At 51.9% G+C, this 14,666-nt stretch overlaps 2 protein-coding genes across 2 annotated transcripts; both read right to left on the reverse strand.

The window, feature by feature from the left end:
• Positions 1-4,444: 4,444 nt before the first annotated feature.
• Positions 4,445-13,717, reverse strand: POFUT2 (protein O-fucosyltransferase 2). The gene is made up of 9 exons (XM_048309869.1): positions 13,539-13,717; positions 12,628-12,878; positions 11,440-11,584; positions 10,997-11,107; positions 8,779-8,845; positions 7,196-7,321; positions 6,476-6,656; positions 6,105-6,228; positions 4,445-5,823 (listed from the first exon to the last, which is right to left on the reverse strand). Exons 1-9 carry the CDS (start codon positions 13,715-13,717, stop codon positions 5,670-5,672), a joined length of 1,338 nt encoding a protein of 445 aa, XP_048165826.1. The 3' UTR covers positions 4,445-5,669.
• Positions 13,718-13,770: 53 nt separating this feature from the next.
• On the reverse strand, positions 13,771-14,467 carry YBEY (ybeY metalloendoribonuclease). The gene is made up of 3 exons (XM_048309870.1): positions 14,129-14,467; positions 13,973-14,041; positions 13,771-13,857 (listed from the first exon to the last, which is right to left on the reverse strand). Exons 1-3 carry the CDS (start codon positions 14,465-14,467, stop codon positions 13,771-13,773), a joined length of 495 nt encoding a protein of 164 aa, XP_048165827.1.
• Between the last annotated feature and the right edge of the window lie 199 nt (positions 14,468-14,666).

The raw sequence follows: 14,666 nt of genomic DNA on the forward strand, positions 1-14,666 counted from the left end.
AATGATCTTGGTGGTCCCTTCCAAGCCAAACCAGCCCGTGATTCCATGCGTGGATCAGCACCTGTCCCAGCTCCATTCCAGAAACCTCCTCCCATTAACCCAGAACTTTCCTTTTGCTGCTCAACATCAGGGATTTGCTGCCGAGTGCCTCGGGCAGGGGACGCCTCAGCCTTCCCTGGGACCGCAGCATTCCCTGGGACCGCAGCATTCCCTGCGCTGCCTCAGCACTCCCTGCGCTGCTGTTCCACGCCGATCCCGTGGTCCAGCGCCTGTGCGGGCTGCAGTGCCGGGCTCTCCCCACAAGGCGGCAGCACCGGGAGCGAGCAGCCCCGGCCGGTCCCGCTGGCTCGGGGCAGCTGCGCCTTGAACCCGCCCTGAGCCGGCGGGGCCGTGAACACAGCGGGCACAAACCCCACCGGTGCCCTTTATTTCACCCTCAGAGGCACAGGATCGCAGCATTTCCTGGGCTGGAAGGGACCCGCAGGGAGCATCGAGTCCAAATCCTGGCCCTGCACCCCAAGAATCCCACCCTGTGCCCGAGAGCCTTGTCCAGACCCAAACTCTTCCCCCAAGACCCTGAAAACACAGCGGGGCTGGGAGAAGGATGACCATGGAGGATTTCTTAGATAGATCTCCTTGTATGATCGTTATATAATATTATTAGATAGTCCAGGAACCCATCCCTGTGCCTGGACACCCATCCCTGGGCCGGGACACCCATCCCTGGGCCGGAATACCGATCCCCCGCGGCCCCCACCGTCCGCTCGGGGCTGTCCCCGTTCCCCGCTCACCTCCGAGCCCGGAGCAGCCGCCCCGGTGCCCCCGGCCCGGCAGCGCTGCTCCCCGGGCTCCCCGCCATTGCCGCTCCTGCCGAAGAAGGGCGGAAGTCACCGGGACCGCACCAATGTGGCTATTCGACCTTCTCAAGATGGCGGCCGGAAGGACCCCGCTCCGTCTATTCGACTGCCTGAATGCTCCCGCCTGCCCCAGGCGCCGCTGACCCCACAGCCCGCGTCCCCACACCGGGAAACGCCGCGGAAAATCGCGCGGGCTAAAAAAGCTTCACTTACCGCCGTCCCGAGAGTGCCGAACTGCGCCTTCCTTTCCGAGCCGCCCCCTTGAGAGCGGCACGCGGGCGGCTCCATTCCGACCGTGCCCGCCCGGTGCCCCCCGCCCGGGTCGCGCTGCGACCGCGCCTCTGCTGCCCGGCAAAACCGGCCCCGCCCCCCGCGCTGTCATTCCTCGCGGTCGCCGCCCCGCACGGCGCCCACTCCTCTCCATAGCTGTGGCCCCGCTCACGCACGGCCCTGTCCCTCGGCGCTCCGAGCCGCCCTTCGCCCCTCCCCTCCGCTGACAGACCCAGCCCCGCTCGCTCCCGCTCCTTGCCCTTGCCACGCTCGGCAGCCACCGAGGCCGCCGCCCTCTCGGCTCAGCCGGCACCGGGCGGCAGCAGCGCCGGGGCGCCGTGTCGGGGGCGGCAGTGCCGCGCTCTCGCCACCAGGCGGCAGCAGCGCCGCCCAGCTCAGCCCGGGGGCAGGGACAGCAGAGGGAAAAGCCGCCTCTGGGCGCTCTGCAGCTCCTGCAGCCCGAGCGTCTCGGCTCCTGGGGCCAGGCACTTGCTTCTTTCCTTCCTACAGAAAAACGCCGGCTCGTTATTCGCAAAACTTGCTGATCTCTATTCCCAGCTTCTTATATTCCTGTATGCGACAGAGTAGAGAGAGAGGGCTGGCGCATTTCAAAATGAATTTACATCTAAATCAGTAGCATTTGTCTATAGATGTAAAAACAAAGAAGGTTTGGGTTTGGGGATTCCACACTGTCATACACACATCCCTCCCAGTGGATTTTCTGGCAGTTTTGGGCCCCTCTGGGGGAGGACAGCCAGCACTGGCCCCCCTCATTCCCCACTCACCTGCTCCTCCACTGCATCGTGGCTCTCCCAGCGACACTGGGGGGCCCAAATGACATTCAGAGCCCCCGCGTCTCCACTCCTTCCCCAGCCTTTTTCCTAACCCCCAAAGAATGCACAAAACAAGACAAACTGCCCTGGACAGCAGCACAGCACTTTAATAAAGCCATTTCCATGCATACATCCCCCAAAAAGGGGCTTGGCTGGAAACACGGGGAAGGTGCAGCAGAGGGATGGGGAAAGAGAGGGATGGGCAGCAGGACAGGGGGCTCCCAAGAGAAGGGTACCGTGAGGGAGAGGGAGCGAGCAGCCGATGCAGACAGGGACAGGCAAAAGGACAGCGAGAGGGACAAAGAAATACAGTCACTCTGCAGCACAAAGGAAAAAGGAGAGCAAGAAAGAAGGAAAGAGAAAGATGCGGGCGGCGAGGGAGACAGAACAGGGAGAGGGATTGAGCAGAATTTATTAAATAAAGGTCAGTATGGATTTCTTAAAAGAACACCAGGACATCCCTATCACGGAACTCTGCTGCCTGCTTCAACTTCACAGCTGTCGGGGAACATTTTTCTCCCCTCTCCTCTCTGCGGTGTTTATTAAATCAAGATTGAGTATTTATTTCTTAAAAGAAAAACAAGAGAGAGTGAAGCAGTGAAAGGGAATGGCATGGGGAGCACACAGGACAAGAAAGCAACACAAAAGACACACTGGACAGAGAGAAGAAAAGAGGTGGGAAGTTGGATGGAAGGGTGAAAGAAAATCAGGAACAAACACCAGGACTTTAATTAGAGAGGGTGGCTGACGAACCTGCCAGTAAAGCGCTGGCTCGAACAGAAGCTGCTGCTGTCACAGCTCGGCCCAGCACTCACTAATTAACATCTGTCTCCGGGCAGGGCCATGAACCCCCTGCTGAAACAGGAGGGGAAAGCTCTGGAACCAGAGGATATTCCCAAGGACGCTGCATTTCAAGCACATTCTCAGCAAACACACCCAACTCAGCACAGAGGCACCACTGGAGCTCTTGCTTGGGGCTGGGACAACTGGGGACAGGAATGCCTACAAACCCTTGGCACAGCCAAACACCACAACTCCATCATCCCCAGGGAACTCGGGCAGTCTCCTCTTCACCTCTGCCCTTTTCCAGCAGCCACGGCTAGGACTGGGCTGTCAGAAATGGCATTCCCTAGGCAGTTCATCCCAGCAGAGAAGGAAAGAGCTCCTGGGAACATGAGCACGACTCACATCTTCCACGGCTCAGCCCAGAGTCCATCCAGCACTCATCGAGAGCTGCTGGCAGCTGAAATCCTCCCGGCCCCTCCTGCCGGGGAAAGCCTGCCTCCAGCTCCGGCTGCCCCCAGCTCTCACCTCCCGGGGAAAGCCTGCTTCCAGCTCCGGCTGCCCCCAGCTCTCACCTCCCGGGGAAAGCCTGCTTCCAGCTCCGGCTGCCCCCAGCTCTCACCTCCCGGGGAAAGCCTGCCTCCGGCTCTGGCTGCCCCCAGCTCTCACCCCCCGGCAAACAGCAGCTCCATCCTTGGTGGCTGCTCCCGGCTGCGGGCAGCCGCCGCCCTTCAGGCGGGCCGATGGCTCGGGCAGCTCCGGTGCCTGCTCTTCCTCGATGCTTTTGCGTTTTCCTGCAGCTCCCCGGGCTGGGCAGGAGCACAGGGAGGCGGTGGAGGGGGTGAGGAGCCCGGCCCGGTTGGCTTCTTGTGTGTGTGTCAGTGAGCCGCGGCTGGGACAAGGACTCATGCTGGAGCTGTTGCCCTTTGGAGCCATTTTAAAAGTATGATCCTAGAACGTTTTGGAGGCTATTTCCCAAATTCCATTTGTAGCTGGATCGCACTGGAAAGCGCAGTCCAGCAACCCCATACCCCAGCTGAAGGGACTCTCTCAATAATGACAAGGGGGCGCTGCATGGGGGCAAACCCAGAGCGAACACTGGGGGATGCTGGAGCAACTCCAACAAAGAGCTGAAATCCTGATGGACAGTGTCCGAGTGGCACCACCCCGGAGAACACCTTCCTGGCCTACCCAGCAGTAGCTAGCAACAGCACTGCAAGAAGGGTATTCTGCTTTCTTCCTATCACACCCTTGGTGCCTGCAGAACATTGGGCTCATGCTGTTGCTCCTCTGACTTTTATCCACGGCGCTTCCAAAAGCTGTGCCAACTGCTCCCACCGTCCCTGATGGGTTAGGTAATGCCACAGCAGAAATGGCCATGCAGACAAGAATTGATGAACCACTATTAGCTAGACTGGAGGCAGTAGAAGCAGCACTAGTGCACTTAGGGGATCGACAAGAAGCTTTGAACGTGGCTGCGATCGGGAACAGCGGCGCCAGGGGTTGTGCGTTACTCCCTGATGGGCTGAGGGCTCAGCAGCAGGGCTGACGTACAAGATGAATCCTGGGCACTGTGTTAGTGGCACCATCAGTATTATTTAGCTAAAAATAGATGACAAAGATGCAAATGTAATGAAATTAAAGTAAAAGGGAACGCGCTGGAGAAGGGAAGGAGGAAAGAAAAAACAGCACCTGCAGAGGTCAAAAGCAGGAACACTGTATCAGTGTGTTTTTTTCATTGCTAACATCTTCATTTTTTACATTTAGATTTTTTTCTTTGCATTTGGTTTCATTCCCAAGAGTTGTCTAAGAAATAATGTTATTAAATCTGCTTGTTTCTATTGGTACACTGTGAGAATTTGTTACTGCTCTGTACGTGTGGCTTTGACCATGCTTGTGGAGATGTAAAATAAGCACTTGGATCGCTCTGGACACATAATGGGAAATGCGTCAGAAGAAGGCACCTGTGGGCAAAGTGCTGTTGTCTCGTAGATCTGCAGCAGTGCTGAGTTTGGCAGAGTGGTTCAAGGGTTTAGCCACCCTCACTGTGGGGAAGGCTGATGGACTCCTGAGTACAGGGCTGTGGTGATGGTGCTGCCTTCCGCATGTCTTTCCTTTGTGAAAGAAACCAGTGGAAAAGCGAGGCCCTGGAGCAATCGGGACCCTCCTGAGAGGGCCACCAGCCCTGCTACACTTCCAGCAGTGTGCTGAGAACACCCAGCCACCCCTCCTCTCCCAGCCCTGGCCAGTGCTGCAGGATGCAGACGAGGGAACTGCCTCGGGAATATGGAATCTTGGCCCTGCTCCACCAGGCACCAACCTGTTTCTCTGCTGGGCAATGTGTCTTCACATGAAGAATGAGTGCCCAAGGGATGGGCATTGCAGGCTCCTCCCTAGGAGTGCGAGCAGCCCCCACCTGCTTTAATTCCGGTGGCAGCTTGGTTCCTCCGTGGGTAGACTGGTGCTCCCAGGGTGAGCACTCCCCATGACATGGCCAGGCCCCCCAGCCCTTCAGGTAAAAAATGACCACAGACCAGAAGAGGGAACCACGGCCAGGTAAGAAATGCTCCAGCAGGTGAGGCTGGTTTGAACAGCTGCATCCTGGACATTGCTTTGCCGCCTCCCATCACCCACCTCTGCAGCCAAGAGGCCCCTGTGGTCTGTAGCACCCCACTTGGTGCCTGTGGGACCACTCAGGGAAGGCAGCCAGAGCAGAACATACCAAGGACCTGGGTGGGGCAGCCAGGTAAAAATGCTGTGAGGTCCAGAGACAGTACAGCCACCCCACAACACACCCACGATGGAAGGGGAGCGGGAGCTGAGCGTGCAGGACTGGGTCGTAGTTTGTTCCAAGGTAGGTAATTCCCCACGATTTTTCCTTATTATGGAGCTCTCACAGTATCGAAACCTTTGTAGTTCTCTGTGTTTAATATACAATTTTCCAGTGAGTTGGCTGCTCACAGTTTTTCTCTGTTTCACCACAAAATCGGTTGTAAGTTGTTTTTGGATCAAATCCCAAGATCTCCCTTTCCTCGTGGATTCGGAAGGAAAACGTTGAAACTGAGGTGCCTATAAAATACCTGTGAAAAAAAACCAAAAAGGGTTTGTGAGGGGGGGCAAGCTTTTAAAATGCAAGTAATTTGACTTCAGTCCAATGAACTTCACCGTTCAGTGAAATGATATGATAATGAAATTACCATATATATACTCACACAATATAACCATCATGCATCTACTATACACATCTCAATTGTATAATGTCTTACACGATTTGTGAACAACCATAGCTGGGCCAAAAATCATATTCAGTTTTGTGACAGCAACATTAAGATTTGGCTGAAATAAAAGTCAGGTTTGCTACCTTGCATGTGCGCAAATCCACTGGTCAATCACGGCCAAGCCCCCATCCTTATAGAGTTCCAGCTCCTCCCAAGAGGGTTCAAACCTCACCATCTCAGGCAGCAGTTTCTTGAGCAGTTCAATCTCTTAAAAAAGGAAGGATACAAATTTATCTCTACATTAGGAAGAGCAACTCGCTGCTGTCACAGGATGTGTTTGTTCAAGGGAACGCTGGGTGAACAGTTACAAAGCAAGTGACACCAAAATCTACCAACGAATTTTACAATGTGGTTGCCAAAATTCACAGCATTGCAGGCAAGGAGGGGAGCCAGCGGTAATTGCTGCGCTTATTGTCAAGAGTTACCAATCCTGAAGTGACTGTGATCTGCCTACCTTCCTCAACAGCATCAGTGGCTACGAAAACCTTTTCAAGTTTAAGAGTCTCCAAGAGGCTGCGGATTTTCTTTACTGCTGCTCGCAGGGAAGGCACATCTTCTCTGTGACCCCAAATGAAGTCTCTCCTTCTGAGATGAACCCCAAGGTATGGGCCACCTAGAGCTGTGCCCGTCTTAACCTATGAGAGAAAGATCAGTAAACGTTAAAACTTGAGAGCATCACTATTCACACTGAAGAGCAAGAATGCATCATCTCTGGATAAGGCACGGAATCACTCTGGCTGCAGACAGCAATTTTTAAGTATGGACTGGAAGTAGTTTGGGACACTTGTTGCAACATTTAGATCTTGGGTGGCCTGCTTCATAGAAGAGAAACTGGAGTGCCAAATCTTTGTAAGCAAAAATTCCTCTCCTTGATCAAATAAATCCTCAACTGGCAGTTGGCAGCTGAACTTTACACCCACACATGGTACTGAGTACAAGAAGAAATTCAAGTTTCCTTTACTGAAATGAGGACAACAGAGATCTGGCCCTCAGAACCAGACAGGCACATCTCAACACTCTGTTAACTCGTGTCACACAGGGAGAAGGAGGTGCACCAGGAACATGAGTGTCCACCTCGACGCGAGCAGAAGAGTTACACTCACGTGTGCCTTCCAACACGAGCTGCAGCACACAGCCAGGAGTGCACAAATGAAATATTTGTTACGGATTTTACCTTCATCTGTGTCCAGTCCTCCTTGTACTGAGTCCTGTCTGCCTCATCCGTGGACTGAAGGTATTTCCTCCTGAACTCGTCTCCCACCACGCGGAGGTGTTTAGCAAACACCATGCTCCGACGGGTCTGTCGGAATAAGAGCGGACACTGAGTCAGAAAAACGAGAGCTAAAAGCCAGTAGGTGGAGACAGTTTCACACACACACAGCACTTCCAGGATGCAGTTACTTCTGGGACATCTATGCAGTACTATAAGCAATGATTTCTAACCTTTCATCCAAGCTTGAACTGTTTAATTCTAATTACCACCACATTTATAGCCAGCATACTCACCTGCCCCTGCAATACACAGGTGTAGGGAGGACACTGCAGTTATTTACACAACAGAACACATAATACACCAAGTTAAAGACCCTAGCAATGTACCTCACTTTTGGAAACAAAAGCTGGGCAAACACTTTAGTGTGTGAAACACCTGTAAGAACAAAACCTGCTTTAAAAAATATTAGGCATGCGGACACAGATATGCCTATCAAATTCAGTGGAAAAGTGATGAAAAGGGAATTATTTCCTTAACTTGTGAATAATAATCTCCAGGGTTCTAGGATGCAGTTACCACTGCAACAGTCACAAGTGGCCTTTTTACTAACATGCAAAAGAACGAAGGAAATCCCAATTTCTCCCTTTTTGTCTGCAAAGAAACAGAGAAGGGGGAGATGCTTCTCAGAGGGGCATGGAAAAAAGAGAAGAGGCCCTGGGCCCAAGCTGCAGCGAGTAAACTCCTGTTTGGACATCAGGCAAAACCACTGGGGCAATGTTTAAAGTGCCACTGCTAAGAAATGTGTGTTATGGATCCATGTGGATTTTGTGTCTGCTTTTACAGGACAGGTCAGACTCAAAAAATGGTATCTGGGGTGCATTTCTTTCTTTGAGAGGTCACTCTCAATGAACAATTCATGGCTAGCAAACTACTGTTTGGTCCCTTTCTGAAAACATGCCCTATCCCAAGCAAATAGCCAGATGCTTACAAGACCGAGGTCTGTGTAATTTGTTTTCTAATATCACGAGAGTCAATTTGTCTTAGGAATTTTAATTATATCAGGCACTCCGTATCATGCTCCATTTTCCTGTGTCTGAACCCTAACACTTTCTTAAAATTTTTAAGACAGGAATTATTTTACCATAGACCTTTGCCTTGAAACCCACGGGAATTTTGCCTTTGAAGCCAAAGGGGGAGGGATTTGGGAGCACTTTTGGGAATTCTTTTGAAAAGACTAATCTTGAGGTTGACTAGATAAGAAACTGCTCCCATCTGACTGTAGATGTGTTGTATAGGGGAGATCCTTTTTTAATCACCATGCCCCGCAGCACTGGGCCTTTAGGCACAAGACAGCAGGACAAATTCCTGTGTTACATTAACCCACAGCGGCCTGAAAACCATCTTTAGCACACATTGCTGAAACATAAGACACAAGTTACTTTCAAGACAAGAAACCCGAGGAAAAACTGAAGCACACATTGGTTACTAAATTTTTTAGCAGAGCCAAGTAAAAAGTCTAGAGAAGCTATCTGGAGAATACTCACATTCCAATAATCTTTCCCTCCGTAGTGGTCATGAAGAAGGTTTTCAGCTCTGTCTAACATCACTGACCTATTGAAAATTGTAAAACTGAGTGCAGCTCCCTTAGGAGTAGAATTTACATTATGAAGGTTCTTTACACATTTGCTAGGATAAAGCACAGACTATGATCTGTTTGCAAAGGGAGCATGGGGGACGAGGGACAGGCTCCTATGAGGCAAATTCTAGTTCTCTACAAGGCAAATTGTGACCCACAGCCTGCTGGGAGAGAAGGGAACCATGCCACTCCACAGCCCTGCTCTCCTCCTTAACAAATGGTACTGATACTGAAGTTAAACACTGACAAGCATTAACCACCCCCCACACAGTCCTTACAACAGTTGCTACAGGAGAAATAGGACTTCCGACAGGGAGAGTGATCCAAAGGGGAGAAGTGACCTGTGAGATAATGCTCAGCCTCAGAGCACACGAGAGCCTCTTGGAGGAAGCAGATGATCATGAGAACAAAACCAGAGAAGGTGTTTTCCATGTAGAATAAGATGTCTCACAGTAAAACAACATGTCAAAGAACACAGAGACACTACAAAAATGTGTGGTAGTAGACAGCAGCTTGGGCTTCTCATAAAGACAGACAGTTCAGGATTGTGTACTGGAAACGTAACTGCACTATTCAAGTTCTAACAAGCAGAAGAGATTTTGAGAGTTTTGAGTATTCAAGAGCATAAGAGATGCAGATTTTGTTTGTGAGCATACTGATGATAAGCAAACACACAGAGAAATGCTTCTGCTGAAAGGGATCAAAGTCATTATCTGGACCTCCTTCTACTAAAATGAGAGGAAGAAAATAACCAATCAATCGGCTTTGGATTATCACTGCTGATAATCAGCTGGACACTTGCACAGAAGGCTCCAAATCACCTGGAAAACAGACTAGACTGTGCTGGTGAAGAAGCAGCACTGGACCTAACAGGAAGCTTGGAGATGAATGAGGGTGCTAATCTAAATGCACAGACAATTCCTAGAAGGGACCACACTTGAAGAGTAAAAACCCAATCCTAGGACCACATAACTGGTTGTCCAGCCAGAAGGGCAATATGGGAGATCAGAGCTCTGAACTCTGGACAATCAGAGTAGTTTGAAGACACTGGTGATAAGTGCAGACACATGAAGATAAGGGAAATCTCACTGACATTGCCTAACAAGATTTCCTGACAGCCTTCATTAAAGGCTTTTAGGAAAACTTGGCACAGAAAAGAAGAATCTTGCATAGACTAAAAAAAAAAAAAAGGTTTAGAGACAGGGATAAATGTATGGTTCTCATTGCAGAGGGAGGTAACAAGTGGAAGGAATCTTCATATTCCTAAACAACCTACAGAAGGGCATGAAATCAGGTGACACAGCTTAACAATCATTTAAAATTGCTCAGGGCAGCTAAGACCAACTACGAAGAATTAGAGAAGTCTGATCACTGGCCAATGAAGTGGCAGATGGAATCTAATATAGAAGAGAGTGTAGTAAAAAAACCCAACAACTGGCTTCATCTAATAACTAAAGGTCTTGATGGTCAGGAATGAGGACAGTTTGATGCAAACAGCAAGGCAACACTCAGAGGTCAAAATAAGGAACCTGTGTCTCAGGAAGTAGCAGAAAAAGAAGAGAGCACTTAACAGAGCGTGTCATTTGTACTGCAACGTGACAGAAGTTTACCCACACTCAGTGTGCAGGATGCAGCTGAACTGCAAAGGTTCAGAGATTGGCACTGGTGACAACCAAAGGCAGGGAATGGCTTTCACATGGACTCTTGGAGCCAGGACTCTTCCCACTGCAAAGGAGACAACTGAAGGAGAACATGCTAGAGACATAAAATCATATGTGGTGCGGAGGAAAATACGTAACAGCTGATGGTTCAGCATCTCTTCCACTGCATGATCTAGACGATGTACCTTGGAAGCAGGAGTTAAAAAAGCTGCCTGAGAGGGAATATAAAGGAGCTCAAGGCTATTTGCTCTTAGGTTTTAGCACTGCAACCTTTAACCTAATTTACAGTTAAGTGTTTCTTGCAGGGTAAATCCCTTTGGTTATGATTTTAACAGAGTACACTAACTCAGTGATGAAGTATCTCAACAGTGGGATACAGCCTTCAAGTTCCCCCCACTCTTCCCACCTGGCAATGGGGTTGTACAACAATAATACAACAATAAATACTAATAGAAGGCAACTCACTGCGCTGAAGTGTTCTTCAGAAGGATGGGAGCCACAATAGAGGCAGATCCTTGGACAGACAAGCAAGAGGCATTTAGGCCTCGTGTTTCCTCGTAACCCCAGAACCAGCCCCTAAAAGGGAACAAAAAGGATTGGTTCACAGGCTCATATTTTAAGTTAATGTCATATATAGAAGAAAACATCCTAAAAAACTACATACAATGTAAATAAGCCAGCCCTCTCCTTTATGCTGCTTTTCTATGGAGCAACAGCTTTCTAGAACTAGATCTTCTCATACCAATACAATATTCTATTATTGATGAGCTTTTTAAAAACAAAGTGAACCCCAAGCACCCAGCAATTCACAGACAATACTGCAACAACCACACAAGTCTGTTCTGTTAGAGCAGGCAAGTGTCTCTCTGAATACAACTGAAAAGACCAGAGGAACTGCTAGATGTTACCTGTAGTAGCCATGTTTGTCATTGGAGTACATCAGCTGATCAATGCACGGCCTTTCATCTATTTTTTCTTCCCATGTTCCTTCTTTCCATCCTTCTGCATAGCCTTGTAGCACATAAATCTGTTCAATAAAAGGCCCACCTGATTCTGGGCAGAAGGCAAAGCAAAGGACTTGTGAGCATGAAAACACACACCATAAAGGTATGAACAAGCATCAGCTGCAGTTAAAAATCTGCTAAAAATGCTAATATTACACTACTCTCTCTCTTCCCAGTTTTGCCTATAAAAAAAAGAAAGGAAGTTCTGTGTGAGCCAGAAGAGCTAAAAGGGTCAGGCAATGTGACCACCTGTTATCCCACCCAGCTCTGTGTGATTTAATATGCCAAACACAATGGAATCACTGTCAGCTGGGTAAAACACACCGTGAAGCACTGAGGTTTTCAATCCCACAGGCAGCTGCCACAGGAGGAGCTCCTCCAACAAAAATGCCAAGTACAAGCCCTTCTTCCCCTAAATTTCAGGATCTCTGAATGAATTTTCCTGGAAGGCAGGCAACAGCTATCCCTTCAGAGCTCTTTACAGAGGTCTGACATTTGGTGGCCTTTATTTCCTTTGCTGAACAAGCCTGTGACACTGCTGCAGATTTGAACATTTGCTGATTAGCTCAACGTGGCATCAAATCCTAAAGGAAGCAACTCTTCTTTCTTAAGGAAAGCCTTTCTCTTAGGCACAAAAAGCAAGGGGTAAGTATTTCAAGTAAATGCAGCATCGATGATGAAAAAGTTCAGGGAAGAACCTGCTGTACAACTTTTACTGTCCAACCACCACATCCAGAAAAAGGTAGCTTGTCTGTATTTCAACGAGCTGCCTCTCTCCTTATGGGCTTGTCCTCATGGTCAAAATCACGCAGAAATACCCGTGAATTTATGCACAGGCATTAACTGTCTGTCTTTGGGGGTCCCAGGAAGTCGAGGGAACAGCAGTGCTACATCAAACAAGCTGCCAAGTAATTGAGTTATTCCATCCTAGTGGTTGTGTAGCTCAGCAAGACTCCTTCCTATCCCTCCTCTCACCACCTCTAAGATTTTTTTTTTTCCACATAAAAGGATAAAAGCCCCTATAAGGACAAACCTGTTAGAAGCCATATCAAATACTTAGTTAACTGTAGATTGTGAGATCCTGCACCCCACCTGCAAGGAACTGCTCATATTCGATGACAGGGATGTTCCTGTTGAGGCTTGGGATATCGAAGAACTCGGACCAAGGGATCCGGACCTGGAGGATGTCAGGGCTCTGCCAGTGATAAAGACGTCCCCAGGGAGGCAGAACCAACACCCAGTTTTCGCTTTTCCGCAGGGTCTTCAGAAGGGAAGCAATGCGAATGTAGACATCTCTGCGAAGGTTGAACCCTTCAGGGGGGTTTACATCGTACAAAAGGTATCTGGGGAGAACAAAGGAACGGATGATTATGTCTTCACATTATTTCTGGGAGGACATTGAGGCTTTTACATGTTTTTCTTTTTTACCCTATGATCCTGTGATGAAACTGTTGGGAAGGAAGCTGTTCCTCTTCTTGAGTTTATGGTACTCGGAAGGGGAAGAAGTATGGGAAGTCAGAGCAGTGTGTGCTGCAGGGGCTGGAGGGGCCACTGGGGTCTCCTGGTGAGGTAGAACACGCCAGGAGCCTTTCCTGCAGAGGGTCAAGGGTGAAGTGTGTCTCTCATCCTAAAGCTAACATGGGGTGTGTGGTGAAAATGGTGAAACTACTGGCATGTCACCCAGGCTAACTCTCGTAAGCTGGACACAACAGCAGGTAGACAAGCTCCAGAGGAGAGGGGGAAAAGGGTGCAGCTAGGAGCTGGATGATCCCTGTAGGGTCCCTTCCAACTCAGGATATTCTACAGACGAAAGCCCTCGGACAGCTGCGATGACACCTTCCAAAAACGACCCAAAAAAGCACCAGCAGGCGAAGGAGGCCCTTTACCAGCTGATGGCCGAGACACGGCGGGTCGCCTGTGCAAGGGGACACCGCACGGCGGGGGGATATCCCGGCGGGCAGGAGCAGCCCGGGGCCGGCCGCGGCGGGTCCCCCGCAGCTCACCTGGTGCGCGGGGCGGCGGCGGCGGCGGGCAGCGAGGAGGCGGCGTGGCCGGCGCGGAGGGCGGCGGGCGGCGGCTCGGAGGCGGCGGCGGGCGGCGGCGGGAAGGCGGCGGCGGCCAGGCCGAGCAGCAGCAACGGCAGCGCCGAGGGGCAGCGGCTGCCGGGCCCCTGCGCCGCCATCCCCACGCCACGTCCGGGGCGGCGCCGGCGGAGCCCCGGCCTCTCTCGGTCTGTCAGAAGAGGCCGGCGGTGAGGGGCCGCAGGCGGGAGCCCGTGAGACGGTTCAGCGCTTCCAGGATTTGCGCTTCCTTCTGGTACATCTGCGGGAGCAGCGGCGGTCAGCCCCGGGCAAGCCCCGGCTCCTGTTACCAGGGCCTCTAGTCCACCCCGTGCCGGACCCCGCACACCCTCCCCCCAGCCCCGGCGCACCCGCACCTGCTGCCACTCGGGTTTCGTGTCGTGCCGGTAGCCGAGCAGGTGGCACAATCCGTGGGCTGCCGTCACCTGCACGGGGGGCGAGAGCACAACACGCGTGTTACCGACCGAGCCCCGCGCCCGCCCCGCCGCCCGCCACGCCCGAGCGGGGCTCACCGTCAGGACATCGTCAAAGTCCTCCCCGGTTTCGCGGCACTGCTGGTGGATGTATTCCACCCCCAGGAAGATGTCCCCCAGGTTGTACTCGTCACGGCAGCGCGGCCGCGGCAGCTCCCCCGCCGCCACTTGGTGGAACGGGAAAGAGAGGACGTCGGTAGGCTCCGGGCACTGTCGGTAGGCGCCGTTGAGACGCTGCATCAACGCGTTGCCGGCGCAGACCAGCCCCACGTCGAAGCGGGAGGCACCCAGGGCGGCGCGCAGGGCGCACACGGCGCGGCGCAGCGCGGCCCGGCGCACGGGCACGGCGGACTGCGCGTTCCGCAGCGCCACGCTCATCACGGCGCCGCCACCCGCCAGGACCCCGCCCACCCAACGAGACCCCGCCCCCGGAGCCCCCCCCCCCCCCACAACACCGGCGCCCACCAATGGAGACCCCAGCCGCAGGAGAGACCCCGCCCATCACCTGGAAGCCACGCCCGCAGCGCAGGTCCCACCTCTCTCCCCGCCCCTACGGGCCTGCCGCCGCCGTAGCCCC

This window comes from Corvus hawaiiensis, chromosome 7 (genome assembly GCF_020740725.1).
Source record: "Corvus hawaiiensis isolate bCorHaw1 chromosome 7, bCorHaw1.pri.cur, whole genome shotgun sequence".
Lineage (NCBI taxonomy): Eukaryota > Metazoa > Chordata > Aves > Passeriformes > Corvidae > Corvus > Corvus hawaiiensis.

What these genes read in the sequence shown, in the direction of transcription:
- POFUT2 (XM_048309869.1), bottom strand. Translation starts at nt 13,717, where the DNA reads ATGGCGGCGCAGGGGCCCGGCAGCCGCTGCCCCTCGGCGCTGCCGTTG. An exon ending in GCCGCCGCCCCGCGCACCAG is followed by an intron (nt 12,879 to 13,538) that starts GTGAGCTGCGGG and finishes TGTTCTCCCCAG; the next exon opens with ATACCTTTTGTACGATGTAA. An exon ending in GAGGGAAAGATTATTGGAAT is followed by an intron (nt 7,322 to 8,778) that starts GTGAGTATTCTC and finishes TTATTCCGACAG; the next exon opens with ACCCGTCGGAGCATGGTGTT.
- YBEY (XM_048309870.1), bottom strand. Translation starts at nt 14,467, where the DNA reads ATGAGCGTGGCGCTGCGGAACGCGCAGTCCGCCGTGCCCGTGCGCCGG. An exon ending in ACTTTGACGATGTCCTGACG is followed by an intron (nt 14,042 to 14,128) that starts GTGAGCCCCGCT and finishes CCCCCCGTGCAG; the next exon opens with GTGACGGCAGCCCACGGATT. An exon ending in CGAAACCCGAGTGGCAGCAG is followed by an intron (nt 13,858 to 13,972) that starts GTGCGGGTGCGC and finishes CTGCTCCCGCAG; the next exon opens with ATGTACCAGAAGGAAGCGCA.